Source organism: Thermobia domestica, chromosome 7 (genome assembly GCF_964235325.1).
Source record: "Thermobia domestica chromosome 7, izTheDome1.hap1.1, whole genome shotgun sequence".
Lineage (NCBI taxonomy): Eukaryota > Metazoa > Arthropoda > Insecta > Zygentoma > Lepismatidae > Thermobia > Thermobia domestica.
Genome location: NC_137460.1, coordinates 203,910,926 through 203,928,409, shown reverse-complemented (window position 1 = coordinate 203,928,409; position 17,484 = coordinate 203,910,926). Strand labels below are relative to the sequence as shown.

The 17,484-nt window shown below is 33.1% G+C and overlaps 1 protein-coding gene across 2 annotated transcripts in view; it reads left to right on the top strand.

Annotated features, from left to right (window-relative positions):
* Positions 1 to 17,484, top strand: part of AdamTS-A (ADAM metallopeptidase with thrombospondin type 1 motif A) — a 785,255-nt gene that overhangs the window by 698,733 nt on the left and 69,038 nt on the right. For both annotated transcript variants that reach the window (XM_081765817.1, XM_081765816.1), the window contains 3 exons: positions 7,960 to 8,136; positions 12,797 to 12,988; positions 17,161 to 17,299. In XM_081765817.1, coding sequence (XP_081621943.1) covers positions 7,960 to 8,136; positions 12,797 to 12,988; positions 17,161 to 17,299 — 508 coding nt within the window. The remainder of the gene's footprint in view (positions 1 to 7,959; positions 8,137 to 12,796; positions 12,989 to 17,160; positions 17,300 to 17,484) is intronic.

Genomic DNA, 17,484 nt, shown 5'->3' with positions numbered 1-17,484 from the left:
GAAGACTATGTGAAAGACATTATCACCTCTTTTGTAACACATTTTGAATTAATAGACCTATCAACGTAAAATATAATTCTCAGTTTTTAAAGAGTTTGGTTTACCAACCAAAACTCTCTTATATACAGGATCTTATCCTGTCTGTCTGTGAGGGTCACTGTGGCTCAGTGGTAGAGGGCTTACCTTTGGTGCGTGGGGTCCCTGGTTCGATCGCCGGCCATGTTAATTTTGTAGTGGACAACATCGTATTCGTGGCTTTTCTTGGGTACTCCCGTTTTCCTCCCACTTTCTCATTCCACCAATTGTTCCATAATCACTCACGTGCCTTAATCATCTTCCTTAGCATAAAAGATCATAGCCATAGGACGCTAAATATTATTTTCATGTTTTCCCGTCTGTCTGTGCGTCCGTCCGTCCGGGAAATTAAAAAAATCTCGAGAACTACATGATGTATCAGTATCAAATTAGGCCAGGATGTACAGGGTAAAAAAATAGGAGTCGAGTTCGTTCATGCAAGTTAGGTATCGAACATATGCTGCCCTCAATGAAGTTTGATTAAATGCCCCTTGGTGATATGCAACCCAGCTATACCTAAAGGTAAGGTTGGTTGCATACCATTCGGCTACTTTCAATATTCTAATATTCATCATATTCAATACTCAACATTTCAATATTCAAAACTTTCAATAAGTATGAGAAGTTCTCTACAACACATATATCCATCTGTCTATCAACAGGCATTGGGGCGAACTCGGTCATACAACCGACTGTTTTTTTTTTCTGAAAGGGGCTGAATGTCTAAAGAATAGATTCCAGGTAAACCTTGGCAAAAGGACTCAGAATGCTTCAGCGGGAAGTCGGAAGTGTTACGGACCACCAGAAAAAAGTTTTGATCGAGATACTTCGTGTGATCAGGGGGTAACCAACTTCAATTTAAAAAAAAACTTTCTTTTCAGAAGTTTCGGTCGTGAATGATTGATATGATGACATAATTTTTTGTGACATGAAATATCAAGGTGTCTATGACATTGGCCACAGAACACCGTTATTCGACATTGAAACGGTCTGAACGCTTGATGCTGGTAGCCAAACAATCTCACTGATTCTTTGGATTAAGATAGTCAGTCACAACACCGAAGGAACGAGAGTTCACTCTTAGATCCAATCCTTTGATAATGCAACCCACCGAGGTTTGTTATTACTCACCTCCCTCAGCGCTATGTGATCTCCCTTGACTTAATCAAGGTCTTTTTCTTTCTGAAGAGTTTCCAAGCAGTGCAAATCCTCTTGTATATCTCCCGTGCAAATCAACATGTTTTATCCATTTTAGACTCGGTCTACACGAGTGGAGTTGTTATGCTAGTTCGTCCATCCATCCGTTATTCCGCAATTGTAATCCGTCCGTCCATTCGTTACTCTACAATACTAGTACTTCCGTCCGTTACTCCACAATACTAGTACATTCATCCATCCTTTACGTCACAATGCTAGTAACTCCGTCTGTCCGTTACTCTACAATGGCAGTACGTACGCACATCCATTACTCCACAATGCTAATATGTCTTCCGTCTGTTATTTCACAATACTAGTACGTCTGTCTGTCCGTTACTCCACAATGTAAGTACGTCCGTCCGTCCGTTATTCAAAAATGCTATTACGTCCGTCTGTTCTTACTCCACAATGCTAGTACATCCGTCCGTCTGTTACTCCAGAATGCTAGTACGTACGTCCGTACGTTACTTTACAATGCCAGTACTCTCCGTCCGTCCGTTATTGCACGTTGCTAATACGTCCGTCTGTCCGTTACTCTACCGTACGATGACTCTTGAATGAAACTGAATTTTTGAACTATATTCATTTCAGTAGATAAGTAGAGTGATTATCTCGTCTAAGTTTGTTAATTGAGTCAAACATTAACATTTTCACGGGTAACGGTGACTTCAACTGTGGCTATGCATATTCCATTTTCTGCTATCGAAACAAAGGTGTATAGATAGATGTCAGAGGGCAGCAGCCATACTCGAGTGGATGATGCCATTAGATGGTAGCAAATATACTCGAGTGGTTGACATCTACCGGACGAAATTCAAACTTGGCGTGATTCTGCCACCATCCATAAAAGAATTTACTTCCAACGTGTTGACTCGGAATTGCTCTTCGTCGCTTGTTCTCTGTTCACTTCTCACTGCAATAGAGTTGGCTATGAGACGAGACGAGACAGAATGTTCGAGACGAGATAAAACTCTTCCAATAGAAAGAAATATACTTCTCGAAACGCGATAGCCTGAATTCTTCTCTTGTACGCATTCTAGTGGCCCCACGTAGCGTATTCGCTAACTTTCGCCTTTGGTACGAGCGGTCTCGGTTCGATTCTCGGTAGAAATACTCGGTTGAAAAAGTGTAACAAAGTAAAAAGTGCAACTCGTTTTTCAGGACAGTCACCTTGACTAAGGTTTTTCATGGATTCTCTCATTTGCATCAGGCAAATGCCGGGATGGCACCCAACAATGGTCCCCGACCGCTTCCTTCCTTCTCTTTTCCTTTCTTCCTCCCCAATTCCCCAGACAATGTGATCGCCGAGAAATGTCATCCCTCGTACATGACGGGTCAACACATATAGCTGCCAAAAGCTCAGAAGTCTAATTCCTAATCCTAATCCTAATGGTGTGCACCCTAAGCTACATTGACAGCGACCAGAGAGTGGAACAACAGGAGGAACTACATGATAAATGAATGGAAAGCCGTATTTTCTCAATTGAAAGGCATGGAGTTTACTGTGATTATCTGTGTTTTCTCCCACAGTGCGAACACGTGAGATAGAAACTATCCATCTCGGTGGTTACCCCACTCTCTGGTCTCCCACTGTGGGTTATTTTTGTATCATAGTATTCGTCACGCAAACTGTGTGTGTGTAATTGCAGCTCTCATTTCCACTAGTTTATGTTGAGGTGCAATATATTCTTTGAAGGTCGTAACGTCCTAAACTTAGCACGGCAATTTTTACCGTCTTACTTGCTTCCAGCAGGGCAAACTGGACGTTCTCCGTTTTCTCATTAAGTATTTAGAGACAGAATTTGCTTCATTTAACTACAATCAGTCTGTATTAGATATTATGTAGAATTTATTCGTTTATAGTATCTTTATGCTAACTTCACAAGGAAATTTTAGACAAGTTATATTCGCTATGCTCACCCTCATTTTTAAAAAAATGTTAGTGAATAATGTGAAGAGACTAAAGTTTATCAAAAATTTAGAAAATAAGCCAGATAATGTGTGGAAAATGCTATTATATGAACTAACAATTGATTTCAAGCCCTTCTATAGTGCCCAACAATTTTGACATCATAAGCTGCATACTCAAATTCCTAGTCTATAAGGAAATGTTTGAAAATATAGTGGGACCTCGATAACCCGAAACTGAAGGAAATAGATAAAAATTCGAGTTATCAAATTTTTCGAGTAATCAAGGTTCAACTTATTAAGGGGGCCATAACAAAAACTCGAGATACCGAAGTTTCGCATTTCTCATGAAAAATTACTATATAACCTCTATAACTCGAAGTTTTATTCATTCAATCTCTATAACTCGAAGTTGTAAAAGTTCCTTAAATTAAATAATATGACTGTAAAAATAAAATACTAGACATGAGTAAAACACAATTACAGTACACATTGACAATGACAATCACAGTACACATTAACAACAATGATGTACGTAAAAGCATAGAGCTTTAGTAATTACGTAGAAGCATAGAGTTTTATCGAGGTCACACCAAGAGAAATTCGACTTGTAAGAGATAATCTTGGACTCGTAGAGGTTCGCAGATGCGAAAGCTTGAGTTACCGAATTTTTTAAAATATAATTATGAAACCCTTAAAATTCGACTTATTCAGGTTGGAATTTTTAAACATTAGATTTACAAAGGTTATTTTAACATTTAGTGTTAATGGAGAGTTCAAGGGAATGTGGAAAGATTCGAGTTATCGACGTCCAACTGTAGTTATTAGTTTATTTAATAGCATTTGATAGATACTACCTGGGTCACTTTCTGCATTTTTGTTATTCTCCATTATCGTTAAGTATTCACTAAAATAAAAAAAAAAATAAAAAACTGAGGAGAAAGTTAGCAAAGAACCTTAATAATTCTTCGCTCCACTGCACGCATGCCTATACTTATATTAGAATTAATACTTATCTGTTACAAGCCCCTTACATCATCCCCAAATTGCGTTGTGTTGTGTTTCATACAAAGGTTATTGTCTACTATTAGTGCAAAATAACACCTTAATGCCAAATAATAACACCGTAGCATTTTATTATGTATTATAACGAAATAAATAAAACGATTAAAAGTTAAGTATGTATTTGTATATGTATTCCTTGTTTCTCAAAATGTCAAGTTATGTGTTTCGATAATGCTTACTGAACTTAAAATTACGTTGTGAGGTACCAGCTTCTGTTTTATCTGTATTAATAATGTTAATGTTATGAAATAAGGTTGGTAATGAAATGCAGTTATCTTTCATTCTTTTACAGCTGATGCATATAGTGTGTAAAAATCATATTTTCACCTTACAGAAAGAATTGGCATAAATGAGATGCTAGTATTTATTATTATTATTATTATTATTATTATTATTATTATTATTATTATTATTATTATTACTTCTGAAATAATACATAAATGAGTGTTTTATATCATGATGATACGACAAGGCTACAATATATATACAGGCTGTTAATGAACTATACCCACAAACTATAACAGACGATTCCTCACATCGAAATTAAAAAAAAAAAAAAGTTCATATGGGCCTATGGAAAAAAGTGGATAGTTTCAGAGGTAGGACCATCCAAAAGCATGAAAAGATATATTGTAACGTGCGTTATATTCGAACACAAGGAACTGTAGAGTGGCGGTCCATATCGGTTAAAGGATATCCATAAAAACATATTTCAGCAATGTGCAATGGATACGAAATTGATTCTCCACAGGGCATAATTCGAAGATATGTTCCCATCAGAATTCCTAGATATGTTTCTACTTAAAAGTGGGTCCAAAGTAGGCAAAAAGTAAGCCTTGACAATAATGAACACGTCAGCATCGGCAGAAAGCCGAAACTATTAGCCAGCTCCACGGTTCCTCATGTTCGGAATAGTGCGCTGCAATATATATTTTTCTCCACGCTTTTGGACAGTCCTAGCTCCGAAACTATGCACCTTTCCCCACATGCCAACATGAACTTTTTTATATTTTGATGTTAGAAATTACCTCTTTCGGTTTATCTGTATAGTTTATTAACATCCTATGTATATACTACCTTGATCAAAAAGTTCCCGGAATCACCACTGTGTGGCGCTCTCAGTTACCTTATTTGACTTTTTTTGTGGGTTGCCACACCTGTCAGCGATATACCCTCCCAATTTGAACATCCTGATTTGCCATTTGTGAAAGTAACGCAGTGTTGAGTACATGTTGGCTGCATGTTTCGATTTTTACAATGGAGTTAATTTTGCAACAGCGAGTATGTGTTAAAAACGAATTCAATGGTGCAAAGACCTTAGAAATGTTGGAAAGGTGTTTTGGCAATAACGCCCTTAAAAAAAAAAAAAAAAAAAAAAAAAAAAAAAAAAAAAAAAAGCTGTTCATGAGTGGCGAGCACCCAATAAGCCAAGACCGAAAAAAACTACGTCGATTTCAGTCGAAAAGGCGATGGTCACGGTTTTCATGGATTACAGTGTTGTACATCATGAATTTCTGCCAGAAAGTCAGACAGTCGACAAGGAGTATTATTTGGGCATTATGAAGCGTTTGTGTGAAGTAATTCGCCTAAAAAGTAAAGATCTCTGGACAAATAACTCGTGGATTTTGCACCATGACAACGCAGCGTCACACGATGCTATCATTATCCGCGAGTTTCTCACCAAAATCGTAACGAATACCATTTCGCAGTCACCAAATTCACCGGATTTAGCTCCTTGTGACTTTTTTCTGTTTGGTCGACTCAAGAAACCAATACGGGGAACGCGCTTTAGCAGCCGAGAGGAGATAATAGAAAAACGACTCTGATGGACATACCGAAAATTGAGTACCACAAATGCTTTGAGAACTGGATCAAGCCCTGGCATAAGTCCGTTGCAGTCAATGGGGATTACTTCGAAGAGGAAAATCAATTTTCAGGAAGAAACTTGTATTTTTAATTTTGAGAGTGAATTCCGAGAATTTTTTGATCAAGATAGTATTTACGTATGGACGCAATGGCAAAACGAAGGAGAGCCATAATTCCGTTAGTAGTGTTAGTTTTATCTTCATAAGTCGTTCTCCTATCCGCTTGTTTTGTTGTAATATAAACAGAACTCGGCCGTCAACTTTAGTATGCACGATCGTAGACTTTAAGAGCATCCATATCCCATCCTCAATAGGAATTGAACCGAACTTATTGAAAGATCTGTTTACGTTGTAACACGTAGAACCAGAAATACAGACTTGAAATTTCAACAATTGTGGCACTGTTCACGCAGAAACGAAGTCAATGGAGAAGCATAATCTAATGATGAGTTTTAAAATTATTTTAAAGTAATTTAATAATTAGTAGGAAAGCAGTCATAAATCTTTGAGAAATGTCGCCTTATGGATATACAGAACTTCAGATCTGGTACGAGAGCTCTATCTGGAGGATTTGGAGGAAGATTAATTTGGATTCATTTTAACAAAGAATTTCAACATGGAAGGGCGAAGAAGAAGAAGAAGAAGAAGAAAGTAAAGAACCAGTCCTAAACTGATAGTAAATTGGATTGCCAATTAAGCAAGTAATTCGAATCTTATATTGGTATCCATTGCATATAGCCGTGATGCTGATGAGAGATGTTAAATTCCAGACAAAGATATTTTTCATTATACTAATAAATTGGTATCGGAGAGAAAATGTGTGTTGTTAAGGTGAAAACGTGCTTTGTGGAGTTTTTATATTTTCAGAGAAAAATGAAAAAGATGCTTATATATTCACGCGTCTTCCCAAGAAATTGTCATTATACCGAAATCGCGTAGAATACAAAAAGATACAACTATTTAAATAATTATATTGTTTTCTCCTAAATTTTAAACTATGATTGGAATTATAGAGCAATTTTGAGTTCAAATAAATGTCAGTCTTTGTTCCATACTACCATCAACCTGCTGACATATTTAAATATTTTATCATGAAGTGAAATATATATATCGATAAGAAAAATTTGATGATTGGTATTCAAAATACTTTAAAATTAAAACTTTATTGACATAATTGCAATAATCATAGGCGTAGCGTCTTCTTGTTCGTGATATCATGAATTAAATGTTGACCTTGATTCTTGTAAAACACAGACCATAGATGTTTTTATCACATCAGAATAAGTCTAAGGCTCTAAAATAGTCCACGAAAATTGCGATTAATACTTAAATTAAACTTACACTTTAAAATATAACATTTATGTTAGGAATACAAAATAAAATCGGCCATAAAAATAAAAATTTAGAGCTTATTCAAATAATTTTTAAAAAAATCTTCATTTTGACATTGTAGTGGGTTTATTTTCTTCGTGCTGGAGAAGGTATAGAGGCAACTCCTAAGTTTTGGTTTCCATGTTTCACAAGAAGTGGGAATTGTTTCCATTTTACATGAAAAGACAAAGCATGTTTTTTTTTTTCCGCATCACATACGATACGAACTTTAATTGCCAAATGGATATTTTTCTTACTCCCTATATTTTCAGGAAGCCCAACAACTAACAAAAAAAAACACATTACAAAGTCCAACCTTCATCCTAGGATTAAAAGCTGTAAGAACTCAATATATTATTTATTTCAGCACATTTGCACCTGTAACCATGTTTCTTTATTTATATTTTAAAGAAAGGGATAATGTATTAAGATGATAATCATATAAGCGGAAATATTTCTTGACGTTTGTTCTTTCCAGTGCTCAAAGACTTGTGGGAAAGGCTTCAGATACCGCGAAGTGGTCTGCGTGGAAGAAAACCTACCGGATCAGCACGTCGATGATAGCCTTTGTGATAATATTGAAAAACCTAGGGCCATGCGTGGATGTAACCGAACTCCTTGTCCCTACATGTGGGTCGAAGGGGCTTGGTCAGAGGTAGATTCTGCACACCACAAGTATTCCTCGTAGTTCTTTTTTTTTTAATTTTACAGTAGAATTTCTTTTTCTTCCAGTAGTTCCTCTGGTAGTTTATAGCCTCGTAGATTCATAGATGGAGAATTTAGATGCGGATTCCAATAAATCAAATGTGATATTGTATGGTGAAGGAAAGTGTCTAGTATATATACATGTGTATATCAAGATGACTTACGTACATTATTGGTCTATGACGCGTGAAGAACTATATAAAGCAAATTGAAATTACTACCTTTGATATTTTCTACTGTGTTATAAATTCACAAGTAGTATTTGCATCACTGTTAAAATTAGATAAAATTTGGTAGTTAACAGTGTATTTTTTTAAATATACTGTAAACACAAGGTAACCAAAAAAGTTTTTGCCACTCTAGAGCAGTGATAAACAAAGAGAAATATAGTGGACGGTACGTACCTTGAGGTTTCGAAGTAACGTTCATCACCATCCGACATCTTTTGCCAATGTTCGTGCAGCTGCACAATACTCTGGTGATAAAACTTGGCGGTTGTGGATGCAAAGAACTCCATGAGTTCGTTCCGCAGGTCTCCCACATCTGCGAAGTATCTCCCACAGAGGTGGTTGTCGAGGGAATAAAACAAGTGGTAATTTGTTGGCGCACGGTCCATTGAATATGGTTCATGGATATCCGTTATTTTATTGCAAAAATACGTTGTTCGTTATCTGGTGTAATTGAACTAAAAAGTAACGACCGATATATTATTGCACTAAGCTCCTAGCATATAACAACAACAAATAGCAGCACTGCTACTTATGTAAATGTTGTCAGTCAATTCATAGGCTTACAAAACTATTTTCCGGACGGATAGTACGTTATTCATTACTTGGTATAAATGCCAAATATACTGCGTAAAGCTTTACTCATAGTTAACAATAAAAACAAATGCAAATTCTCACTGCCAGTTACTAGTTATTTATAATATGTTCTGATGGCGATGTTCTTGGTGTTAAAATAACACACAAATAAAACACTATAGTGGTAGTAATTTCAAATATCAAATATCATATGATAAATAAACTATAGACACTTTTCTTACACCATACAATTTCTACATTAACATTGGTATAATTAGAAATTTTTAATTACTCGTTAGTCTCATAGATATTTTCCTTACCATAGTAAGTTCATATTTTTATTGTATTTATATTACTGATTGTATTATGTGTAACAGTTTCTTTATTTAAAATCTTAACTTGTGTGACTTTTCTGTATTTCTTTCTAATACTTGTTTATCCTATCTTTCTTTTATTCTTTTCTAGGTTGTGGTCTTGTGACTTTTTCATTCACTGCTTTTGTGTGTGTTTGTCTTTTGTTTTCTAATTTCTTGTATTTATTAATTTTTGTAACTTCTCTTTGTTTATTTTTCAGCCTTCATTGTCTCATGTTTACTGTGATTACTTACATGTTTGTTTGTATGTATGTGTTTCTGCTTATTTTATGTTGTGTTTCGTGTTTCTCTTTTCCAGCGTCTATGTGTATAATTTTTTTAACTGGGATACATTTAAATTGTTTGCCTTTTTATTTCTACTAACCAGTTTATAATAATTATTTTAATTTTAAGATTTTTATTATATCATTTGCAGTAAAATTGTCGATTTCATGTATGTATTGTTTAGATATATAATTTATGTAGTCAAAAATACAAAAAAAATAGTATACATAGCCTTACGGTTTTGTGTATATATAAAACTATAAACAATGTCTGATTGTCCATATTATGATCAGCCAAGTTCTTTTATATTAATTTAATTACATATCTAAGTGCTAAGAACAGCGTTAATCAAGCATAGAACTGAAATATTCAAAGTAATTAAATACATTTTAAGCTCAATACAGTATAAAGTATTCAATTTTATATTAAGTATACCTACATAAGTGCAATAATAAAATATCGAAGTGTAAAAACAGAGTCATATTGTAAAGCCATAGTCCTTAGGTTTTAATTTATCAAATAACATAATTTTGGGAAACAGGTTTGAACTTTATTTTTCACACTTATTACTTTTATTTCTGTTTCTGTATTTGTATGTCATAAACAAATATCTAGTATTGTAAGTCAATGTTGTAAACAATTTTTGTTATGTCATAGTAAAACATTATATAATCTGTTTGTTAACAAAAACACAATCGTCAAACAGCATATTAAAAGATATTTTATTTTGGTGTGATGTCAAAACAGATGATGCCAGGGAGATTTTTGGTTGATCAATATCTCATCAAAAATCTCCCTAACATTATTTGTTTTGACACCACACCAAAATAAAATATCTTTTAATATGCTGTTTGGCGATTGTGTTGTTGTTAACAAACATATTATATAATGTTGTACAATGACGTAACAAAAATTGTTTACAACATTGACTAGATATTTGTTTATGACATATAAATACAAAAACAGAAATAAAAGTAATAACAGTGAAAAATAAAGTTCAAACATGTTTCCCAAAATTATGCGTTTTGATAAATTAAAACCTAAAGACTATGGCTTTATAACGTAAAATAAAATAAAAACCAATAAAATAGCTCTAATAATCATGATTAGAGTTGTCTAATATTAAAATATAAATATCTAATTACATACATATTAGAACTGTTTATAAGAGAGCGCTTTTACTATTTGTACTCATAGGTTTGTCTTCTTTATTCTTCCAAGATTTGATTTGATTTGATTTGGGGTTTAGCGTCCGTTTGAGCACCGAAGCTATGTGAGACGTGGATATACAACTTAATGTAAGATCCGAACCAAAGGAACTTCCGCTGAAAATCGAACTCAGGTCACCTGCGCCGAAAGCGTCTTTATTCTAAGAGTTGGTGTTCTGAATGAGACGTTATTCATTAGATACTGTGTATAATTTATTTTCTAGTTCAATCTAAAACAATTATTATTATCACTATCATTAATAATAATAATATAACAATAATGAGTGGATAATGGAAAAAATCCTCTTTCTCTTGATAGGAATTACTAATTTATAAAACAACAAAAAAATTAATAGTAACTCGTGCGAGATCTTAAAGGTAATATTTTTAATATTTAAACGAAGCATTACTTAATAATGTAAATAATTGATTTCAACACTGAATGTATCTTCATAGAGTTTAAGATTTGCTGATACGCAGTTAATTTTAATGAAAGAACGATTCAGATTCAGAATATGAACCATACATTTTTCTTAACCACTTGTCTTAACTTATGTTTTGTTTGGCTTAGAGTTTCTAGTAACTACCTACATTTTCATTATTTATATCTTCATTATGTGATAGAACCTTACCATCAGTGCGATGCACTGCTTATTACTCTAATAAAAGAAAAAGATTGGGCTGAAAACAAAGCATTGACCTAGTTAAAAAAGAGTTTAATTTACTACAAGAAAGCTACATAGAATATAGTAATTTGATATTGCTCTGTTGTAAGAAAACAACTTCAGTCTTTCATGATCAAAGGAAGCAACATCTTTTCTGTAATATATTGTCGTTACATCCTAAGTTCTTAAGCTTCCTTTTACATGTAGTAAAGCACTTGCTAGAAGTGTGAGTTAATATACATTTTGAATTACAAACTTTCACGTATATTTGCTTCATTCGAGAATTTCTTCAATTTGTGTTCCATTATTGTTGATTAAGAAATTGGGAGGAGGGGAAGATGAGGAATAATTATGACAGTATGAAATATTCCTAAATTTGTTTCATTTTAATACATTCAAGTATTGGCATAGATTCTTCTAGATGCCAACATAGCAATGACATGAGGTAAATAAATTCATAAGCTCTTGATTGAATCAAACAAGAGATAATGTAACTTTATAACCCCGCTGGGAATACCTATAGGAAAAAGAACTAGATATGTGTTTACTAAGCAAACAGTTTTGTCTTAAATGCCTTTTTATGATCTAATTATATAAACCATCTAGCATAAACAAATATATATTTCCCTTATAAATGCTTTTTTCGGGGGTGTGTGATGATAATCTCCTTTGTATCTCACGAATATAAACTTGATCCTAGATTCTCAGGTTTCTATAGGATACAGGATCAGCATTTAATTTTAGAATTATTACAACTCATCCTCCTAGAACCGAAGTTGAAATCATAATCCTAAGTATGAGAATAGCTTTTTTTTTTTAAAAAAAAAAAAAAAAAATATATCATCTAGGGTCGCATTAATTGAAAGGAAAAATAAAATTTACATCAAATGATTAAATATATTCGCAACTAGTTCCTTTTTTGTTACTGTTTATTGTTGTTTTGGGATAAGTTGAAATCTCTAACGCATATTAACTTCAACAAATAAAATAAAATTAATATGAGCTCTGAAGATCAAGCTTACTGGGTTAGTAAGTCAAGTGGTTAAGAATTTTTGTTTAAATATAAATAAATAAATGTGATTGAATAAGGTACAAAATGCTTCAGATTTCTCAGAAAACAAGAACAGTGTATTGGAGGTTATAAAACCAGTACAAAACTTTAATATCAAAATCTTGGTTTAATAAAAGTCTGTGAGACATAGTTATTCAGTGTAGCATCTACTGTAAGAATGTATAAATAAAGCAAATGTCTGTATTTAATGTTAATTTCTTCTGTGCTGCTTGTGTATTTTTCAGTGTTCCCATACGTGTGGAAATGGCGTACAGCATCGAAAAGTAACGTGTCATCGAGCGAACCGCTATGGCTGGATAGACCCAGAGCCTGTATCACGTGGTTGCAATATTACGGAACGTCCATCCGAAATAGAACCATGCAATCTGGGTGAATGTAATGCTATGTATTACTGGAAGGCTGGACCATGGAAACCGGTATGGAACACTCTAACTACATTTAATGCGTTCAGTGCACAAGGGAATGAACTTCACTTTTGGTCGTTTGGGACATATTTTATCTTTAAGATCTCTTTCTAAAACCTGCTTTGAGAAATTAAAATATCCATGTTCAGATATTGGAAATAACTCTTATATTGTAAAAAAATAAAAAAAAAAAAAAACTGTTAACTTTTTCATATACTTAAGCGTACTTTACAAACTTTATCTCTTTTTATTACATCCTTGGTAGTTGGACTCGATCCCTTGTGCTCCGAACGCCCCATTTTTCGATAGAGCTTTTTTCATAAAATTTAATATGTTGTAAATTAAACTGATAGGATCAGCAGCTGATATACTACATTTCGTGGCGTTGCAATCCACTTACATATTGGTCACATGGTATCCACACAGTAAAAATATACCTTTTAGAAACATTGTTCTTTTTTTTTTCTTTGCCTGTAACGGAAACTATGCCAATATTCCTTATCTTTATTGATAAGATTAAGATGACATTTTTGTTAGTTGTATAGAAATTTTTGTTACTGATATTTTAATGAACCTATTTAGACATTAATATTTGCCCATTTGAAACATTTTTATGGTCTTATTTTACAAACTCTCTCTTTTTTACCAGAGGAAAGAAAAGAAAAATTTCCTGCACAATTAGCTGCGTAGGTTAACAATAAACACATGCTATTACTTTTAAAATGTGCATAAAATTGTACATTGCACAGTGCAACTAAAGGGTTATGTATAGTATTAAACAAAATAAGTAAAGTATTCCAGTATATTGTATATTAAGTTAACAATTGATATTTTGGATTAAACACACAATCTCAAGTTTCATGATATTTATTTATTTCCTCCTGTGTTTGCTACGTTTTTCTTCATAAAGTAGATAACTATCTGAAAATAACTGTTATGTTTCTTATGCTGGGTGCATTAGGTCTTAAGGACATATGATTTGTTGTACTGTACATTTTTGGGTATTTTGTTCATCATAACTGACTCTTATTGTTTTGCAAAATCTGTTTTGATAATTTTTAGATCATGAAACTCCTAACGCTATTCATTTGGACAAAGATTTGCAAAAGTAAATCGGTTAAGTTGTCAGAACATTACAAGTTATTCACAACAAATGAACCAAATTCCTCTGGGAGTACCACTGTTAGAAAGAAAGTAAAGTTAATTATGTAATATGTAAGTTGGTGTATGCATAGGTATAGGAGTTCATAAAAAAAATGTACTCCAGTAAAATAGAGACAAAAGTAACATTTCTATCATAGAAGAAAATGACTATAAAGTCAAAATTATAACATATATTCATCTATTCTCAAAGCATGGAATTAAATGACATTTTTAAGACGTGGTCTGCTCCATAACAACATTGATTTAGTTGAATGAATGCATCATATTTTGAATAAGGATTCAATGGATTTGATCCATTGGTACTGTTGCTTAAAATGTGTTCATTAAATACAAGACTTTAAAAAATATATAAAATTCTATTAATCTATCATGTCATTTGCTTCAAGAATGAATATGCTTTAGAAGACTTAAATAAATTGTGTTGTTGATTGACTTAGTATTTTGTTTTAAATTTATTTCATTTATATATTTTGAATATGTAATTTTCAGCTTTTTTGTATAAAATATGTGATATTACTATTTCATAAATTATCCTTACTCCTAACATACTGTATTATTGCATTAATCTATTTCCATTTTCATTTTAGTCTTTAGTTCTTCAGACCATAAAAGGGCCTTTCCGGTTTGTCAAAAAGGCCAGACTATGTCGCCTGATCAGGCCAAAAGTAATGTTGAGTGCTAAATCGAGTCTGGAGATTCCAAATCGGGATGTAAAATATTTCAAGAACGTAACCTACGCGTGGGTCACCCTGGGTAATTCGCAGAAGATGAATATACTTTATTATTGATTTTACTCAAACAACTTGACTTTTGACAATGTTCTATCCATATTTACCTTACGTGCTATATATCGTTTTTAAGCTCTTCATTACGTCTTTGCAATAAGCTTTCGAGTAGTTATTTTTTTATTATAGCTTCTGAGATATGTGAACGACTTTATTTTTTCGTTGATTTTCCATTGACTTTATTCATGACTTCCATTGACTTCATGTTTCGTGCTTTTTTGACTATATTTCATCCATTTTAGGGCAATTTGCTTTTGGAATATAGAGTCTGCATAGTCTGTTCTATCTTTAAGCTGAATTTCAGCCATCTCTCTCTTTTGATTTTTAGATAAGTAGAGGAATTATTTGTTTTTCAGTGATTTTCCATTAACATTAATGTTTCATGCTTTTTGCCCATGTTCCATCTATTTTAGGACAATTTGCTTTTGGAATATAGAATCTACATACTCTCTTTTACATTTGAGCTGAATTTCAGCCATCTCTCTCTTTTGGTTTTTGAAATAAATGGAGGAATCATTTTTCATTGATTTTCCATTCACATTAATGTTGATATTTAAATTTTTGACTATGTTCTATCCATTTTAGGACAATTTGCTTTTTCAATATAGAATCTACATGGTCTCGTCTACATTTGAGGTGAATTTCAGCCACCTCCCCCAAAGTCTGTTCACATCACTGAAACCGCATAGGCCTTTTGTTATATTGCTTAGATCACATACAGTATATTTTTTTTATTATCCTTTAAAACTTTCTATCATATGATCGTATTTACTCAATGATCACTAAATTACGTTTTCTTACGTAAAATTGTTGTAACTAATCTCTTAGTATACACTTATAAAATGGACTTTGATTCAGTAAGATAGTAATAGCTGTCAGAAAATGTGTAACTGTAAGTGCATGTATGGGGATGATATCTGTATCTAAATGCCTAATATACCTTTCCATAATGTCTCATAATGGTAGTATTATTAAAGTTTGGAGGCTAACTGATATGTTGCAGAAGAAATGCTTAAGAACTTTTTGGTACGGTCTTCTTGAAAGACATAATCTTCGTTCAGGAAAGTGTTCAATATAGTAGGATGTTTCCAATGAGCAAGTAGGTCACAAGAATCAAAACAAACAACACAAGTTCTTTTATTGCTCTGGAATTTAAGTCTTTTGCTAGTTAGATATGCCTACACTGTTAGGTTGTGATGGATTTTTAAGAACTGTGTTTTCACACCAAGCAATACATTCATCACGTAATGGATTAAAATAAAAAAAATTGGCTTGTCATAGTATGGCGTCTTCAGATGTTTTAGCGTTTATCCTGGATGTTATTGCTGCAATAAAATCTTTTACGCTGATAAATCAGGTTAGGAGACATTGTTGTGTTCAGGGCATCTGCTAGTCTATTTCGTACAAGCGCGTGTGACAGTTTTCTGAATTCACTCATGCTATATTGAATATTTAACTACTGTATTAGTCTGTGTTCACTTTTATCATTGTCGTTTCGCTGCTCTTTTGTTATGCTGATACCATTCGATGATTTCCGTTATTTAACCGTTTTGATACTTTGGACTTATTTCTCAAAACTACTATAGTCTTTCAATATTACTGTAAAACTTTTCAAAATCAAATATTTTACAATTGAATATGCACCATAAAATAACGGACAAAGTAGAGACATCAACATTAGTATTGAAAAATGATTTGTACTATTATTCTAGTATTTCTAGTTCACGACTTTTTACGATTTATAGAATACATGTTACAAGACTAGTAGTTTGGATAAATATGCCCAATACTTTAGGTTCGACGACTATTGAATGATTTAGAAGTGCAGCACTTATGAAGTATGAGCACCAATGTTTCGTGTGTTCACAATTTGTCAGTAACAGCGTCTGATAACATTTAATTACTAACTGAATTATTAACCCCTTTATTTGTACTAAGTAGGACAACTTACTGCGCAACCACAAAAATCGTTTGACCACATTGATTTCGGTTATTGGTGTAACGATATAAGTACCAGTCTATGTGTAATGCTTTTCTGTGTGTGACGTAATATGTTATTCGGCTCTATAATTGTGTAGTCTGTTGAATAAGTAAGACAAGAAATCAATAACAAATTATAAAGACGTCTTACTAATAGAAGTTAAGAATAGGAAAAAGAAGTTATATGACACCTTGAATTATCAACTAGCAACAAAAACAAGTAATTTATGTATTTTTTCTTTCCTATTTTCACAGTGTTCGCAGCCATGTGGTAAGAAAGGTCGACAGCGACGTCATCTGTATTGTTATCGGAGAGATGGTAAAAAGACTGCTCGGAGCTATTGTTCAAAAGAATTTAAACCTGCACGCAAACGAAAGTGCAATCAGAAACGATGTAAGTAAAATATAAACTAATTTTTTATTAACAATATTTTTATATAAACGGGGCAGAGAAAAATTCTCTTTTCTGACTTAATTTCAAGAAAAGTGAAAGTGAAAAGACTGTGATCACAGCCCATGTTTGTGCTCTGTAGGTTAAAAGCACAAGATTTGACTGATGATGAAAGGGTTAATGCAGTA